At 33.8% G+C, this 14,400-nt stretch overlaps 1 protein-coding gene across 1 annotated transcript in view; it reads right to left on the reverse strand.

The window, feature by feature from the left end:
• The window catches only part of nme7 (NME/NM23 family member 7), a 52,157-nt gene that overhangs the window by 15,705 nt on the left and 22,052 nt on the right, over positions 1-14,400 (reverse strand). The window contains exons 8-10 of the mRNA XM_051112159.1: positions 12,415-12,479; positions 11,256-11,324; positions 8,268-8,369 (exon numbers count right to left, since the gene is read on the reverse strand). Of these exons, the coding sequence (XP_050968116.1) occupies positions 8,268-8,369; positions 11,256-11,324; positions 12,415-12,479 (236 nt within the window). The remainder of the gene's footprint in view (positions 1-8,267; positions 8,370-11,255; positions 11,325-12,414; positions 12,480-14,400) is intronic.

The following is a 14,400-nucleotide window of genomic DNA, read 5'->3' on the forward strand; positions in this document are numbered from 1 at the left end:
AACATTGCATCAGTAAGAACCTATTTTATAGTATTCTTTGGCCAGGTCAGAAATTAATGGATATTTTATGTTATATATATACTACCAGTCAAAAGTTTTTGAACAGTAAAATGTTTAATGTTTCTTAAATCTTTGTTTATTATTTGATCCAAAATTCCGAAATATTTTTACTATTTAAAATAACTGTTTTCTATTTCAATAAATATTAAAATGTAATATATTCCTGTGATCAAAGCTAAATTTTCATCATCATTACTCCAGTCTTAAGTGTCACATGATCTTTCAGAAATCATTTTAATATGCTGATTTGCTGTTTAAGAAACAATTATTATTATTATCAGTACTTAAAACAGCTGAGTACATTTTTATTCAGGACTTTTTAATTAATAGAAAGATCCAAAGATCAGCATTTATCTGAAATTAAACGCTTTTGTAACATTATACACTATACCATTCAAAAGCTTCAGTCAGTATTTTATTTTATTTTACTATTTTGGGCAACAAATTATAGAAATGAATACTTTAAGCAAGGATGCCTTAAATTGATCAAAAGTGATGATAAAAACATTTATGATGTTACAAAAATGTCTTTTTCAGATAAATGCTGTTCTTCTGACCTTTCTACTTATCAAATAAACCTGAAAAAAATTCTAACCAACTGTTTTCAACATAATAATAATAATAAATGTTTTTTTGAGCAGCAGAATATTAGAATGATTTCTGAAAGATCAAGTGTCAGCGTTAAAATCACAAGAATAAATTACATTTTAAAATATATTCAAATAGAAATCAGTTGTTTTAAATAGTAAAAATATTTCAAAATTTTACTGTTTTTGCTGCACTTTGAATCCAATAAATGCAGGCTTGGAGAGCAGAAGAGACTTATAAAACATTAAAAGTCTTATTGTTCAAAAACTTTTGACTGGTAGTAGTATAGATATGATATATATATATATATTTGCATGATTTGAACAAAATTTTGAATAAAAGCATGGGACTTTGACTTCTTAAAACATGTAAAAATACTAGCGTTTAAAAGTAAAAAAAAAATAAATGTACAAACCGCAAGAATTGTACAGACTGCAAACTATTGAACGTTAGTAAAAAGCAACTGCTCTTACTAGAAACACTATAGCCCTTCTGAACAGCATTTTGCCTGAACATTAGAGAGCCATACAAGCGCATTTGGTTATTTGTACTTGATTGACTCATGCCTTGTCAAATACCCTAATCCAGGAAAACCCTCATTGTTACTAATTGCCTTTGCTCTTTATTTGCAGGCTACAACATGTTGGCCTGTCAAAATTCTCACAGACAGATCTAACACGACTCTACAGAAGACATGTGAGACAGCAGAGTCAATTGTGCTTTGTTTCTCTGCGTAGAAGGCAACACAGGCCTTGACTGACAAAAACACATACAAGAACAAGCACATTACATTACTAACATCCTATAATACTGAGCTCAGTGCACTCAAAAATAATTCACAAACAGACACTGTAGTGCTGTATTAAAGACATAACTCTGCCTCCATAAACCATTGTGTTTACTTTTGATATGACTGGAGGACATGGATACACAAAATGCTCTAGGACCACATGGTCTTGACTAAAGTAGGCAAACACTGTGTCCAAACATCTAATCCTTTATCTTATCACCATCGTATGTGACAAATCGGGCACGGTTACATTCCCACTGCATAGGTTTACCATGTTACAAGTAAGTTACCTTCGTTTCCAAGTGGAGGTTCTGTTACGGTACTTTGGCACCTGGAGCTGAAAGCCAGTCAGTCATTGACAGGCATTCAGTTGAACTTTGTCAGTTGATACGATCTGTCGGCACAATACATTATTCATGAACTCCAACACCATATGAGACTTAAGCACAACTAAGAGAACAGGACCTTGGTACGTTCTCACACAGAAAACAAATGGCTAATTTCTTCTGTACACCCTTGGACAAAAGTCAGCCTTGGAGCTTATCAAGTTCAAACAGACACATGCAGAATGAAAATTAATGCAGAAACGCAGACAATAACAGCAGGTATTTACGCAGGAACCGGTGAATTTATTTTTTCGTAAGGCTGGTCTGATCTATTAAGTGATAATGACAGCAGAATACAATTTCACACATTTAGAAACAACCTTGTAACTTGTTCAAGGAAGCTTTGTCTAAAAAGACACCATTTCCTTGTGTAAACTTGAGTCAGAGAATCTGGTTACAATGAACAATGATATCATAAAAGACAGGAATAAGAAAGATAAAAACTCTCAACACTCGACTTGAGCGGAGATCTCAATCTCCAGTCTCATTTCTAGATACACGTTAAGGAATTTTAACAATAGTTGTTCAAGAATGTGTTTTCTGAACACCTTCTTCTCCTCTATTTTGCTGGTTTTCAGGAATGATATCAGTTGTGGAACACTGTGCTTCTCTCCAGTACCTTGATCTTACAGATCAATTTATCATGTTGATAGAAATGAAGAAGTGCAAGGGGATATGTGTGACAGTAGTGAAAAATTCATAATGGTGGATCCTGTTGGCTTTAAGATCTCCACTCAAGTCAAGTGTTGAGTTTTTAGCTTTCTTATTCCTGCTTGTTATGGTAGTGTTGTTCAGCGTAACCAGATTCTTTGACTTAGGAGTACACAAGGGAACAATGACTTTCTAGATAACCATTAACACTAAAATAATAATAGCTTTATGTTGACAATCCATCAATAAATGGCCAATAATAAAATTCTGTTTTATCTAAATACATTACAAATGAAACAAAAATGTTTCTTAGTCATTTTAAATGCTATACGTTGATGTAGACATCCCAAAAACAATGTACAAAAAAAAAAAAATAGATATTCATTTTGAGATTTGCCAAACAGTTAACAGTGTTTTCAAAAAACTAATTTAAAGCTAGGATAGGAAATGTTTTTATAAACATTTTTGTTATACTGATTGACAATCTATTCACATCCTGATAGCAATCAATAATTAAGTGTTGTAATAAAAAAAAAAAACTTCTGTAGAAGTTGTAGAACCATAAAATATCAAATGATAGCGTGACCTACCTGCCTGTCTGCCTACAGTTGAAGCCAAAAGTTTACATACACCTTGCAGAATCTGCAAAATGTTAATTATTTTACTAAAATAAGAGGGATCATACAAAATGCATGTTATTGTTCATTTAGTACTGACCTGAATAAGATATTTCACATAAAATATGTTTACATATTGTCCACAAGAGAAAATAATAGTTACATTTATAAAAATGACTCTGTTCAAAAGTTTATATACAGTTGATTCTTAATACTGTGTTGTTACCAGATACAGTTACAGCTTTACAGTGTTTTTTTTTTTTTTTGTTTTTGTTTAGTGATAGTTGTTCATGAGTCCCTTGTTTGTCCTGAACAGTTAAACTGCCTGTTGTTCTTCAGAAAAAACCTTCAGGTACCACAGATTCTTTGGTTTTTCAGCAATTTTGTATATTTGAACCCTTTCCAACAATGACAATGTGTGATTTTGATATCCATTTTCTCACACTGAGGACAACTGAGGGACTCATAAGCAATTATTATAGTAAATTTAACTTATTTTGTCTTCTGGGAAACATGCAAGTATCTTCTATAGCTTCTGAAGGGCAGTACTAATTGAGAAAAAAAAAAAAAGATATTTAGTGAAAATTAGAAAAATGTACACATCTTCATTCTGTTTTCACTATCATTTTTCTTTCTGGAGCATCAGTGAGTGTTTGAACCTTCTGTAATAGTTGTATACGAGTCCCTCAGTTGTCTTCAGTGTAAAAAAGATGGATCTCAAAATCATACAGTCATTGCTGGAAAGAGTTCAAATACACAAAAATGCTGAAAAACCAAAGATTTTGGGACTTGTGGGGCCTGAAGGATTCTTCTGAAGAACAGCAGGCAGTTTCATTGTTCAGGATAAACAAGGAACTAGTAGGAACTAGAAGTATCACTAAAAAAAAACTGTGGACCGTTCAGGTAACAACACAACACATTAGTAAGAATCAAGCGTATGTAAACTTTTGATTTTTTCAGTCATTTTTATAAATTCAACTATTATTTTCTCTTGTGGACTATGTGTAAACATCTTTTATGTTTAATATCTTATTCAGGTCAGTACTAAATAAACAATAACATGCTTTTTGTATGATTTGTTAATAAAATAATTAACATTTTGCAGATTTTGCAAGGTGTATGTAAACTTTTGACTTCAACTGTATATACTTGCATTCCACCACACAACCAAAAGGGTGTTTAGCTGGTGTGGAAAAATACATTCATATTTCATTACAGAAGTATTTGGCAAAAAGACTTGCCAAAATACACAGAGACAGACAATGGGGTAAAACAAGGATAAAAATGAACAGTGTTTTTACAAGATGGAGGAATTTAACGGAATGTGTGGGTTTCAACTGAGCCGATGAACTTGCAGAGTTTCTTCTTGACAGGTAACCTAAACTTTAAGGTAAAAAGATTTTCCTAATATGTTGGACCATTTATTGAAAGTAGGCTACTTTTACCTGTTAAGACATGCCTTCATTTTTATAGACCCATAAGAGTTGTGTTCATGATGTTTGAATTGGCAGTAATGTGTGAAAGGTTTTTGGAAAATATGCTTTATATTTTTTTATTTATATGCTGCTATGTGACACTAGTACTGCAGACTGTAAGATTAAGACAACTTAAGATATTTTTGATGAAATCCGAGAGCTTTCTGACCCTGCATAGACAGCAACGCAACACAACTAACATGTTCAAGGGCTAGAAAGGTAGTAAGGACATCATTAAAATAGTCCATATGACATCAGAGGTTTAACCTTAATTTTATGAAGCTGCAAGAATATTTTTTGTGTGGAACTTTATTCAACAATTAGTGTCAGTGCCTTTAATTTTCAATGTTGCTGACATAATGATAGGATGTTCCTACTTCTGTTTCATGTTTTTCACCATATGGACAATATGCTACTGCTCCCCTATACAGTCTTTCTCTAAATCCAAAATAAACTTTACAAGGCTATTCTCAAGGACTTTCCCATTTCACTATTTGGTTACGCTTTACTTGACACTAAAGTGTGTGGGAAAACCACTCAAGGTCACCATGCAAGAGGGGTTAGTAAAGCATGCTGAATCTAGAAGTGAATAACCACGTCATCAAACACTGACCTCTCCCCCTAAAATCTACCATATGCATCTTCAAACTCTGCAGAATATGTCTTGAAAAGCTGAATTGCGCTCAGCAAACCTCACAAAACTTTACACATTCCAACCCGAATTAATGTAATCTTTGTGTTTATACAGGATTTTGAAACTTTCGGCTGAAATGAAAGAAAAACACGCCTGCCTTCAGACTCAAACAGTGAGGAAGAGTATTATCCTCTCTTTATGAACTACAACTAATCCTTCACAAACAATGCTGAAAATATTTCTCCCTGTCTTTTGTTAACACAATCCTGGAGTCTCAAAGTGTTAATGGTTTATCCTAATATCCGGCTTACAAATCAGTTTTGACTTTTTGTATTTTGGTTTGGCCTGTTATCCTGAAATATTATCTTAATAACTGCTAAACAAGCCCAATACATTTTTTTTCTCCATAAGGCTTATTACTGAAAGCATGAATGCAAACATGTTACTGCAGTCTTGGTAACAACAACAAACTAAAGAGCATGCAACTTCTTCTTCTTCTTAAAAAAAACTCTAGTTAGGTGTGTCGACACTAGATGCATGTAACCATAACAAGATTTCTTCCATTACAATCAACAGAGCTTTTTTTTTAAAAAAAATTGACAAATAGCTGACAAAATAAAGTACTGCAACTGACACAGTTTATTATCATTAAAAGCTGTGCTGCAATTTAGCATAAATTACTGAATTTAGTCTAAACACTACTACAAAGCTTTATACATTTATAAACGGATGTAAAAGGCGGCTCAGCGCACAGTTGTGTTGTATATGTGTTTAGTGTGATTTGGTGAATGGAAAGAAATGGGTGGAAACCCCTCATTTATACACAGCAACAATCAAAAAGTGTTTACGGTACAATATCTAGACCAGTCTATCTCTCCAAAACACACATAATAACCGTGTTTTATGCATCACACTGGCAGTGTTTATAAACCACAGACATGCAGCCACAGATCCAGCACAAAAGGAGGTGGAAAAGCAGGAGAGCATGTCAAAATAAAGAGCATGAGTTAAAAGAACTCACGAGATAAGACAATAAATGTTGTTGTTTTGACCAGACAATGCTGATATACAGCCTGTCAGAGTGTTTAAAAACCAACCACACACTCTCACGCTCTCTCTCTCTTTCTTTTTCCCTCTGTGCCATTTGAGTCTGTGAGTGTGTGTGTGCGAAAGAGAGGGTAGGGAGGACCTAGGGCGGGGTTGTCAACTGAGAAGTGCAGAGCTCTTTTCGTAACCCATGATTGAGCAATCCAGTTTGACCTTGTAAAGGTCAGCCAAGTTTTACATATCAAAGCTATTTGTGTCAAAGAATACAAATATCTAGCGGGCATCAGTCAGTTTATGTAAGGCATAAACTGTGAAATATGTAGTCAATAGAAACATTTCATGTCATGTGTCCATCTCTTGAGTAATAACGTGCTAATGGCGTCACAGTTTGCTACTGGAGGACCAATCTGATCTCAGAAGAAAACATAGTTATTTTACAAGGTGGAAAATTTGTATGAAATTTGCATGATTTGTTCAAAAACATACAATTATTAGAAAAAAGTAGGTCCACCCCTACTACTTTTATTTCTAAACTTAAAGTAGAAGTTCACTTCCAGAACAAAAATATTACAGATAATGTACTCACTCCGTTGACATGCAAAATGTTCATGCCTTTCTTTCTTCAGTTGTAAAGAAATTATGATTTTTGAGGAAAACATTTCAGGAATCATCTCCATATAGTGGACTTTGATGGTGCCCACGAGTCTGAACGTCCAAAATCGGTTTAAATGCAGCTTCAAAGGGTTCTAAATGATCCCAGCCGAGGAAGAAGGGTCTTATGTAGCAAAACAATCGGTCATTTTCTAAAAAAAAATTCAAATTTATATACTAGGTTCATTTAGAGCCCTTTGAAACTGCATTGAAACTGCATTTTGGACGTTCGGGCACCATTTTGGACGCTCGGGCACCATTGAAGTCCACTATATGGACTTCATAATTTCTTTACAACTGAAGAAAGAAAGAAAGGCATGAACATTTTGGATGTCAACGGGGTGAGTACATTACCTGTAATATTTTGTTCTGGAAGTGAACTACTCCTTTAAGTCGAAAGAAAGCAGACTGTACGCAAGTGCCAAGTACTGTCATGAAACTAGATGGTGCAGGCTAATGGGTCCTTAATGCAAAGTGATGATATGACAGCATTAAACTACTGATTAGTTGCATACACAGCCAATGAGCTTGCTGCTTTACATTTAAATGGCTGGTTAGATTTCACAAGAGCATTCAGTTGTCAGTTCCTCTGAAACCCTCAACCTCCCCAGCTCCACCTGCGTATAAATGTGGCTTCTCCTACTTTTCTTAGTGATAGTTAGTGCCAGTTTATCAGAACGTGACAATTTTGTTCTCTTTAACTCCTTGGATGGAAACTGTGCTTATTTGTGAATGTTTTATGCAATATTCCAATTTTGCGCATAAGCTAAAAGTAACAATACTAAACTCTTCAGCCTTTAGTCCACCTTTTTAACCATCACAGGACACCAACTGGACAATAAGCGAGTGGCACACTGAAAATGGCAAAGTCCACATTATTATCAAACTTCTTTTAGTACACTGCATAAAGCAGATAAACCCCAACCCATGGACTCCAAGGAACAAGGATTGTAATTCTTATCTAATGGTACATCATGACTGGTACCTGCAATTTACAAGCTATCTCTGGCAGTAGAAAAATCTGTTGGCAGAATGGTGGCTACCTAGAGCGGAAACATGCAACACGAGTGGGCAGACTAATCTTTCGTACAAGACGAAACCTTCATGGTGGTGTACATTTCGACTGGCAGATGCAGACACAAAGCAGGTTTTTACCCAGGGAGCACAGATGATATGCCTTCAGAGTGCTAGAGATTACATGATACATAAGGTAAAAGAGGTCAGTGAGTCCAACAAACTCATTAAGTCTCTGTTAGAACTTTGAAGTGATAAAAAGCAAACTGAAATTATTATGTATAAGCACATAGAAAAAAACCCCAAAGAAAAAAAATACATATCATAACAAGATTGAACTGTCTTGTCACTCACAGGGTCTGCGGGTCCACAGAACTCCCGAAAGGTTCTGGGTGCGTCGGTAGCGTGGATCTCCAGGGCCATGCAAGGTCCGGAACAAAGTTCATCCACCATATTCTGCAACACAAGCAGTCAAGAGTTAACGATTCCCCTCGGTGTACCTGTGGTGCCTGTACCAATGAAAGAGCTTATTATCTGAACAGACCTTGGGAAGACATTGGAGCAGCTGGAGGACTCAAGTTACCAGTGTGCCTCTTAATAAATATATAAATTAAAGGACGTCAAAGCAAACAATTGTTGCTATTGTTCTTGGAACAGGTTATTTGCAAAAAACTTGTTCTCATTCTCTGTTAATCTGGTTTGATGAGTTGGCCTCTGTGTTTGGCATGTATAACTTTGTGAGGTACAAGAATTATGGGGTGAATGTGAAGTGCCCTCCAAGAATGAGCCACTTTCACATAGTTATGGCGTCCACAATGGCGATATTTTAGTCTTCGATTTCAAGAAGAATAACAAGCACTGAGGAAGTTAAAAAAATATATACAGGCTTTTAACTTTGTTTTGCATCTAAAAGATGTGAAACCTTTAATACAAACCTGTTAATACAAAAAAAAATTAAAAATAAAACATTTATGACATATATACTACCAGTCAAAAGTTTTTGAACCGTCAGATATTAAATGTTTTTTAAAGAATTCACTTCTGCTCACCAAGCCTGCATTTATTTGATCCAAAATACAACAAATGTAGTAATATTGTGAAGTATTTTTACCATTTAAAATAACTGCTTTCTATCTGAATATATTTTAAAATGTAATTTATTCCCGTGATCAAAGCTAAATTTTTAGCATCATTACGCCAGTCTTCAGTGTCACATGATCCTTCAGAAATCATTCTAATATGCCGATTTGCAGTTCAAGAAACATTTATTATTATTATTATTATTATTATTATTATTAGCAATATTTAAAATAGTTGAGATTTTTGTTCAGGATTCTTTGATGAATAGAAAGATCCAAAGATCCAAATACTTTTTTTTTAGCAAGGATGCTAAATAATATTACAAAATATGTCTATTTTAGATAAATGCTGTTCTTCTGAATTTTCTATTCATCAGAGAAACTTGAAAAAATTCTACTCAGCTGTTTACATAATAATAATAATAAAATAAAAAATAATAATAATGTTTTTTGAGCAGCAAATCATAATATTAGAATGATTAATAGTATAATAGTAATGATGCTAAAATTCAGCATTGAAATCACAGAAATAAATTACATTTTAAAATATATTTAAATAGAAATGTTTTTGCTGTACTTTGGAACAGATAAATGCAGGCTTAGTGAGCAGAAGAGACTTCTTTAAAAACATTAAAAATCTTACTTTTCAAAAACTTTTGACTGGTAGTGCACAAAATAAAAATTGCTATATATCCACTAAATTACCATCATAAACCACTCTCTAGAGTAACTCTAAAAAAAAAAAACAAAAAAAAAAAAAAAAAAAACAGCACTTTTTTAATGCAATATTTCTGAATTATTTATGCCATCAAAGAAACTTTTTTGAGTGTAGGTTATCATTAAACAACGAAGACAGAGAGGAATTAAAGAGCTTCCCCATTTTACCCGAAATCTCCACTTCATTGTCAGTTTGCATGTAACCACAACCTCTGCAACCCAATATGAGCAGTGCCGTTACAATGCTATGATGCAGTGATAACAGGGAATGTATAATTGTGTATTTAAAAGCAATTCTTTTGATATTCTTTTGATAGATTATATTTTAGGTTCCTATGAAATAATTACCAAAGGCCTTGTCTTATATTTCATGATAAGAAGATCAGTCACTGAGTGATGACATGGAAACATGTTGCAAAATACATCACGCAATAATGGGCAGATCATGGTTCACCCTATTAGAATTTCACAGGACCTTCACAAGGCCTAAAAGCCATCACTGAAGAGAGAAAAGAGGCTTGAAGAAAGAAAAAAAGCCCTGTGTAATTGCTCTTTGTACTGAACTGTGCTAAAGTATCACGATAAGATCTACTTGGCACTGGTGCACTTTGTTCCAGCAGCCAGAGTATTACAATTAAATGACTTTACTAATGTATTTTTTGCAAACACCATCTTTAATTCCCACTTACACTGTTACAGCTTAAAAATAGCGGCAAGCTCAGTGAAAGTGTTTCATTGGCATTTTGCACCTGCAGTGTGCAGTCTTGTGTTTTGTTGAATGTGAGGCAATCAATATGTTGATGAGACAGTTTTCATGGCAACAGACAAGGTCCTGTATTCTAAAATAGCCTCTGGCTTTAACGACCTGGAACTGAAAATGGCTTATATTTGGTCCAAAAGATTTGTGCAGGCGTTATCAGAATAAATGATTGCTGTTTGGCGGAGATTCAAAGATAAGAGCAATTTATTGACGCTTAATAGCCAACAGGAATGTGGAACAAAATTCCACGTACTGTGACATAACAGTGTGTCCAGAACAGGTAAATTACCGTGAGGTCAGGATTCATATAATTTTATATGCCCAGTCAGTGCCTTGATATAGAGGTTTGTAGGAGATAGTTGCACATGCTGTTACGACATAGTACTCAATGCTTTGGTGACTACGCCTTTTCTAAATGAATAATTAAACATAACTGGAATCGCATGTGAGCTAGAAAAGGGAGAGCTGAACTTCTTTGTACGGACGCTTGAATTGACTATACTATATAGTAGCTATAACTTTATATGAGGTGTCTTTACTTATGCACTTACATCAGATTAATTGTTAGGGACAATGTACTTACTGTATTCATGTGGTATTGCAAAGCACTTTCGGGTTGGACATGGTTAAGGTTAGGGACAGGTTTAGTTGTGCTATCAACAAGTGCACTGTATCATGATTAATTTAAATGTTAGTACATAATAATTAAAGACAAAATAGTGGGTCCATGTTTTCTTTAGTGGAACTATTGAAAACATATAAGACAGTGCAGCAACGTATACTTACAGTGAACTCGGCTACAACCCCTTTATAAACTTCTAAAAACTCCTCAGCATTCACTCGATCCATGTTGAACTGTAAAAATGGAAAACGAAGTCACAATTTGACTAAATAAAAACAATTTTAACATTTACATGAACATTATTAGTTGAGTAAATACAGTAAAAATCAAGATGTAACATCATAAATGACATCTAATATATACAACGATACCATAATTCAGAACAAAACAACAAGAATATTTATTTTCATAAACAAAATTGATGCATTAATCATTTATGACTGGGAAATGATCCATTGAGTGGGTTACCCAACACACTGGAGATAAAATCTCCAAGCCAACTATTCCAAAACACCATTATCACTGTCTGATATTCTTTTTATAGACCACCAACTCAGCTCTGACACACATGCTTTCTAATAGTAACAAAACCTTCATTGATCTGCTCTAGGCCAGGGGCATCCTCTGTACACTATTTTCAGCAGGATCATGTGACAAAGTGGCAGCCCTGTAATTGGTCAGCAGAGGACTCATTTGGAGATGTGGGAAGCTACTGCATTGGTCACAGATTGCATGGTCGATGATGGGGTCAGGTTACACCAAAGGGAAAACATAATTGGGTTTGCCCTTGGTTCATTTGCTCTTTTGAAGAGAGCTGGTCTAATGTCCATAAAAAGTGCGTGTCTTTTTTATAAAATAAACAATTATTTCATCTTACTGCTAGTATGTTCATAAAAGTATCGCTATTATATGTAAGCTTCATTGGTAACACTTTACAATAAGGTGTCATTTGTTAACATTAGTTGAACATGAACGAACAATGAACACTACATTTATTACGCTATTTATTAATCTTTGTTAATGTTACTAAAAATACATTAGTTTGTTGTTTGTTCGTGTTAGTTCAAAGTGCATTAACTAATGTTAACAAACACAACTTGTGATTTTAATAATGCATTAGTAAATTAACATTAAGATTAATAAATGCTGTAGAAGTATTGCTCATTCTTAGTTCATGTTAACTAATGTAGTTAGTGTTATGTAGTTAATAACCTTATTGTAAAGTGTTACTGCTTCACCTGATTGAAACATTGAGTGTATTTCATTACTAGACAACATTGGCTACAAATTGAAATATGATTTACATTGAACTAAAATACTTACCATTTGTAGGGCAGATATCTCAAATCCATTTTCTATAATTGACTTAAGGATCTTTCCCGTCAGTGCTAAAACAAAACAAACAAAAATAAATAAAGATGCTCATTTTAAAACTAACTGGCTTGAATGCAATCTTACATTTTACAAATATCTTTCAAAATCACATGTAGAACTATAATTGCAAGAATGAACTACACAACAAGACTAATTTTCAGTATATAAAATCATATAGGGGTACTATGGGTGAACAGTACAGTCAAACGTTTACATATACCTTGCAGAATATGTAAAATGTAAATTATTTTAATCAAAACAAGAGGGATCGTACAAAATGCATGTTATTATTTTAGTAATGACCTGAATAAGATATTTCACATAAAAGATGTGTACACATAATCCAAAAATAAATGGTGAATTCATAAAAATAACCCTGTTCAAAAGTTTACATATACTTGATTCTTAATACTGTGTTGTTACCTGAATGATCCACAGCTGTGTTTTTTTCTTTTTTTGTTTAGTGATAGTTGTTCATGACTTTTTGGAACTCTTCAGGTTCCACAAATTCTTTGTTTTTTTAGCATTTTTGTGTATTTGAACCCTATCCAACAATGACCGTATGATTTTGAGATCCATCTTTTCTCACTGAGGACAACTGAGAGACTCATATGATACTATTACAGAAGGTTCAAACGCTCACTGATGCTCCAGAAGGAAAAACAATGGATTTAAGAGCCTTTTGAATTTGAGATTTATTTTTTTCTGCAGAATATGTAAGTATCTTCTGTAGCCTCTGTAGAGCAGTACTAAATGAAAAATTATATTTAGGCAAAATGCAAAAAATGTACACATCTTCATTATGTTCAAAAGTTTTCACCCCTGGCTCTTAATGCATCATTTTCCTTCTGGCGCATCAGTGAGTGTTTGAACCTTCTGTAATAATTGCATTTGAGTCCCTCAGTTGTCCTCAGTGTGAAAAGATGGATCTCAAAATCATACAGCCATTGTTGGAAAGGGTTCAAATACACAAAAATGCTGAAAAAAACGAAGAATCTGTGGGACCTGAAGGACTTTTCTGAAGAACAGCAGGCAGTTTAACTTTTCACGACAAACAAGGAACTCATGAACAACTATCACTAAACAAAAAAACAAAAAACAAAGCAAAGCAAAACAAAACAAAACAAAAAACACAGCTGTGGATCATTCAGGTAACAACACAGTATTAAAACTTTTGAACAGCGTAGTTTTTATAAATTCAACTATTATTTTCTCTTGTGGAATATATGTAAACATTATTAAAGTGAAATATCTTATTCAGGTCTGTACTAAATAAAAAATAAAAAACTCTTATTTTGGTAAAATAATATTTTGCAGATTCTGCAAGGTGTATGCAAACTTTTGACTTCAGCTGAATATATTACGTTTTTGGGTGCAGAAGATATAATGAATAAAAAATAAATAAATAATGTAAAGATTTATAATAAAAAGAGAGGGAAAAAAGGTAAAATGTGTAATATTAATAGGTTTACATTTAACATCACAAAAAAGGCATACTTTTCCTTCAAGGACAGCAAAGTACAATGTAATACAGTAAATGTACAAGTTTAAAAATGTACAAAATTAAAATTTAAAATAAAAATGGACAAAAATAAATCTTACAGTAAAAGGTGAAGTGTGTAATACTAGTAAGTACATGACAATTTCCCTTTAAGGACAGCAAAGTATAGTGCACGGTATTCTCACGTGCTTTTGGAAATAACTTGCACTTCTAAGAGCAGACTAATCATTAGATGGAAGTCTAATGATTAAGGATCTGAGATGCCAACACAAAGTTTCAAGTTCAATACCAAGTAGCAGTGACCTAGGAACTCATGTGATCCTGCTCTATCGACTATGCGCCCTTGCTCTAGGGTGACTGTCCCTGCAGTTAACAACCATATGCTGCATTGGCTGCATCAGTTAAATGGCAAGTAAGACTTTTGACCTTCTATT

This window comes from Labeo rohita, chromosome 6, assembly GCF_022985175.1.
Source record: "Labeo rohita strain BAU-BD-2019 chromosome 6, IGBB_LRoh.1.0, whole genome shotgun sequence".
NCBI classification, from domain to species: Eukaryota; Metazoa; Chordata; class Actinopteri; order Cypriniformes; family Cyprinidae; genus Labeo; species Labeo rohita.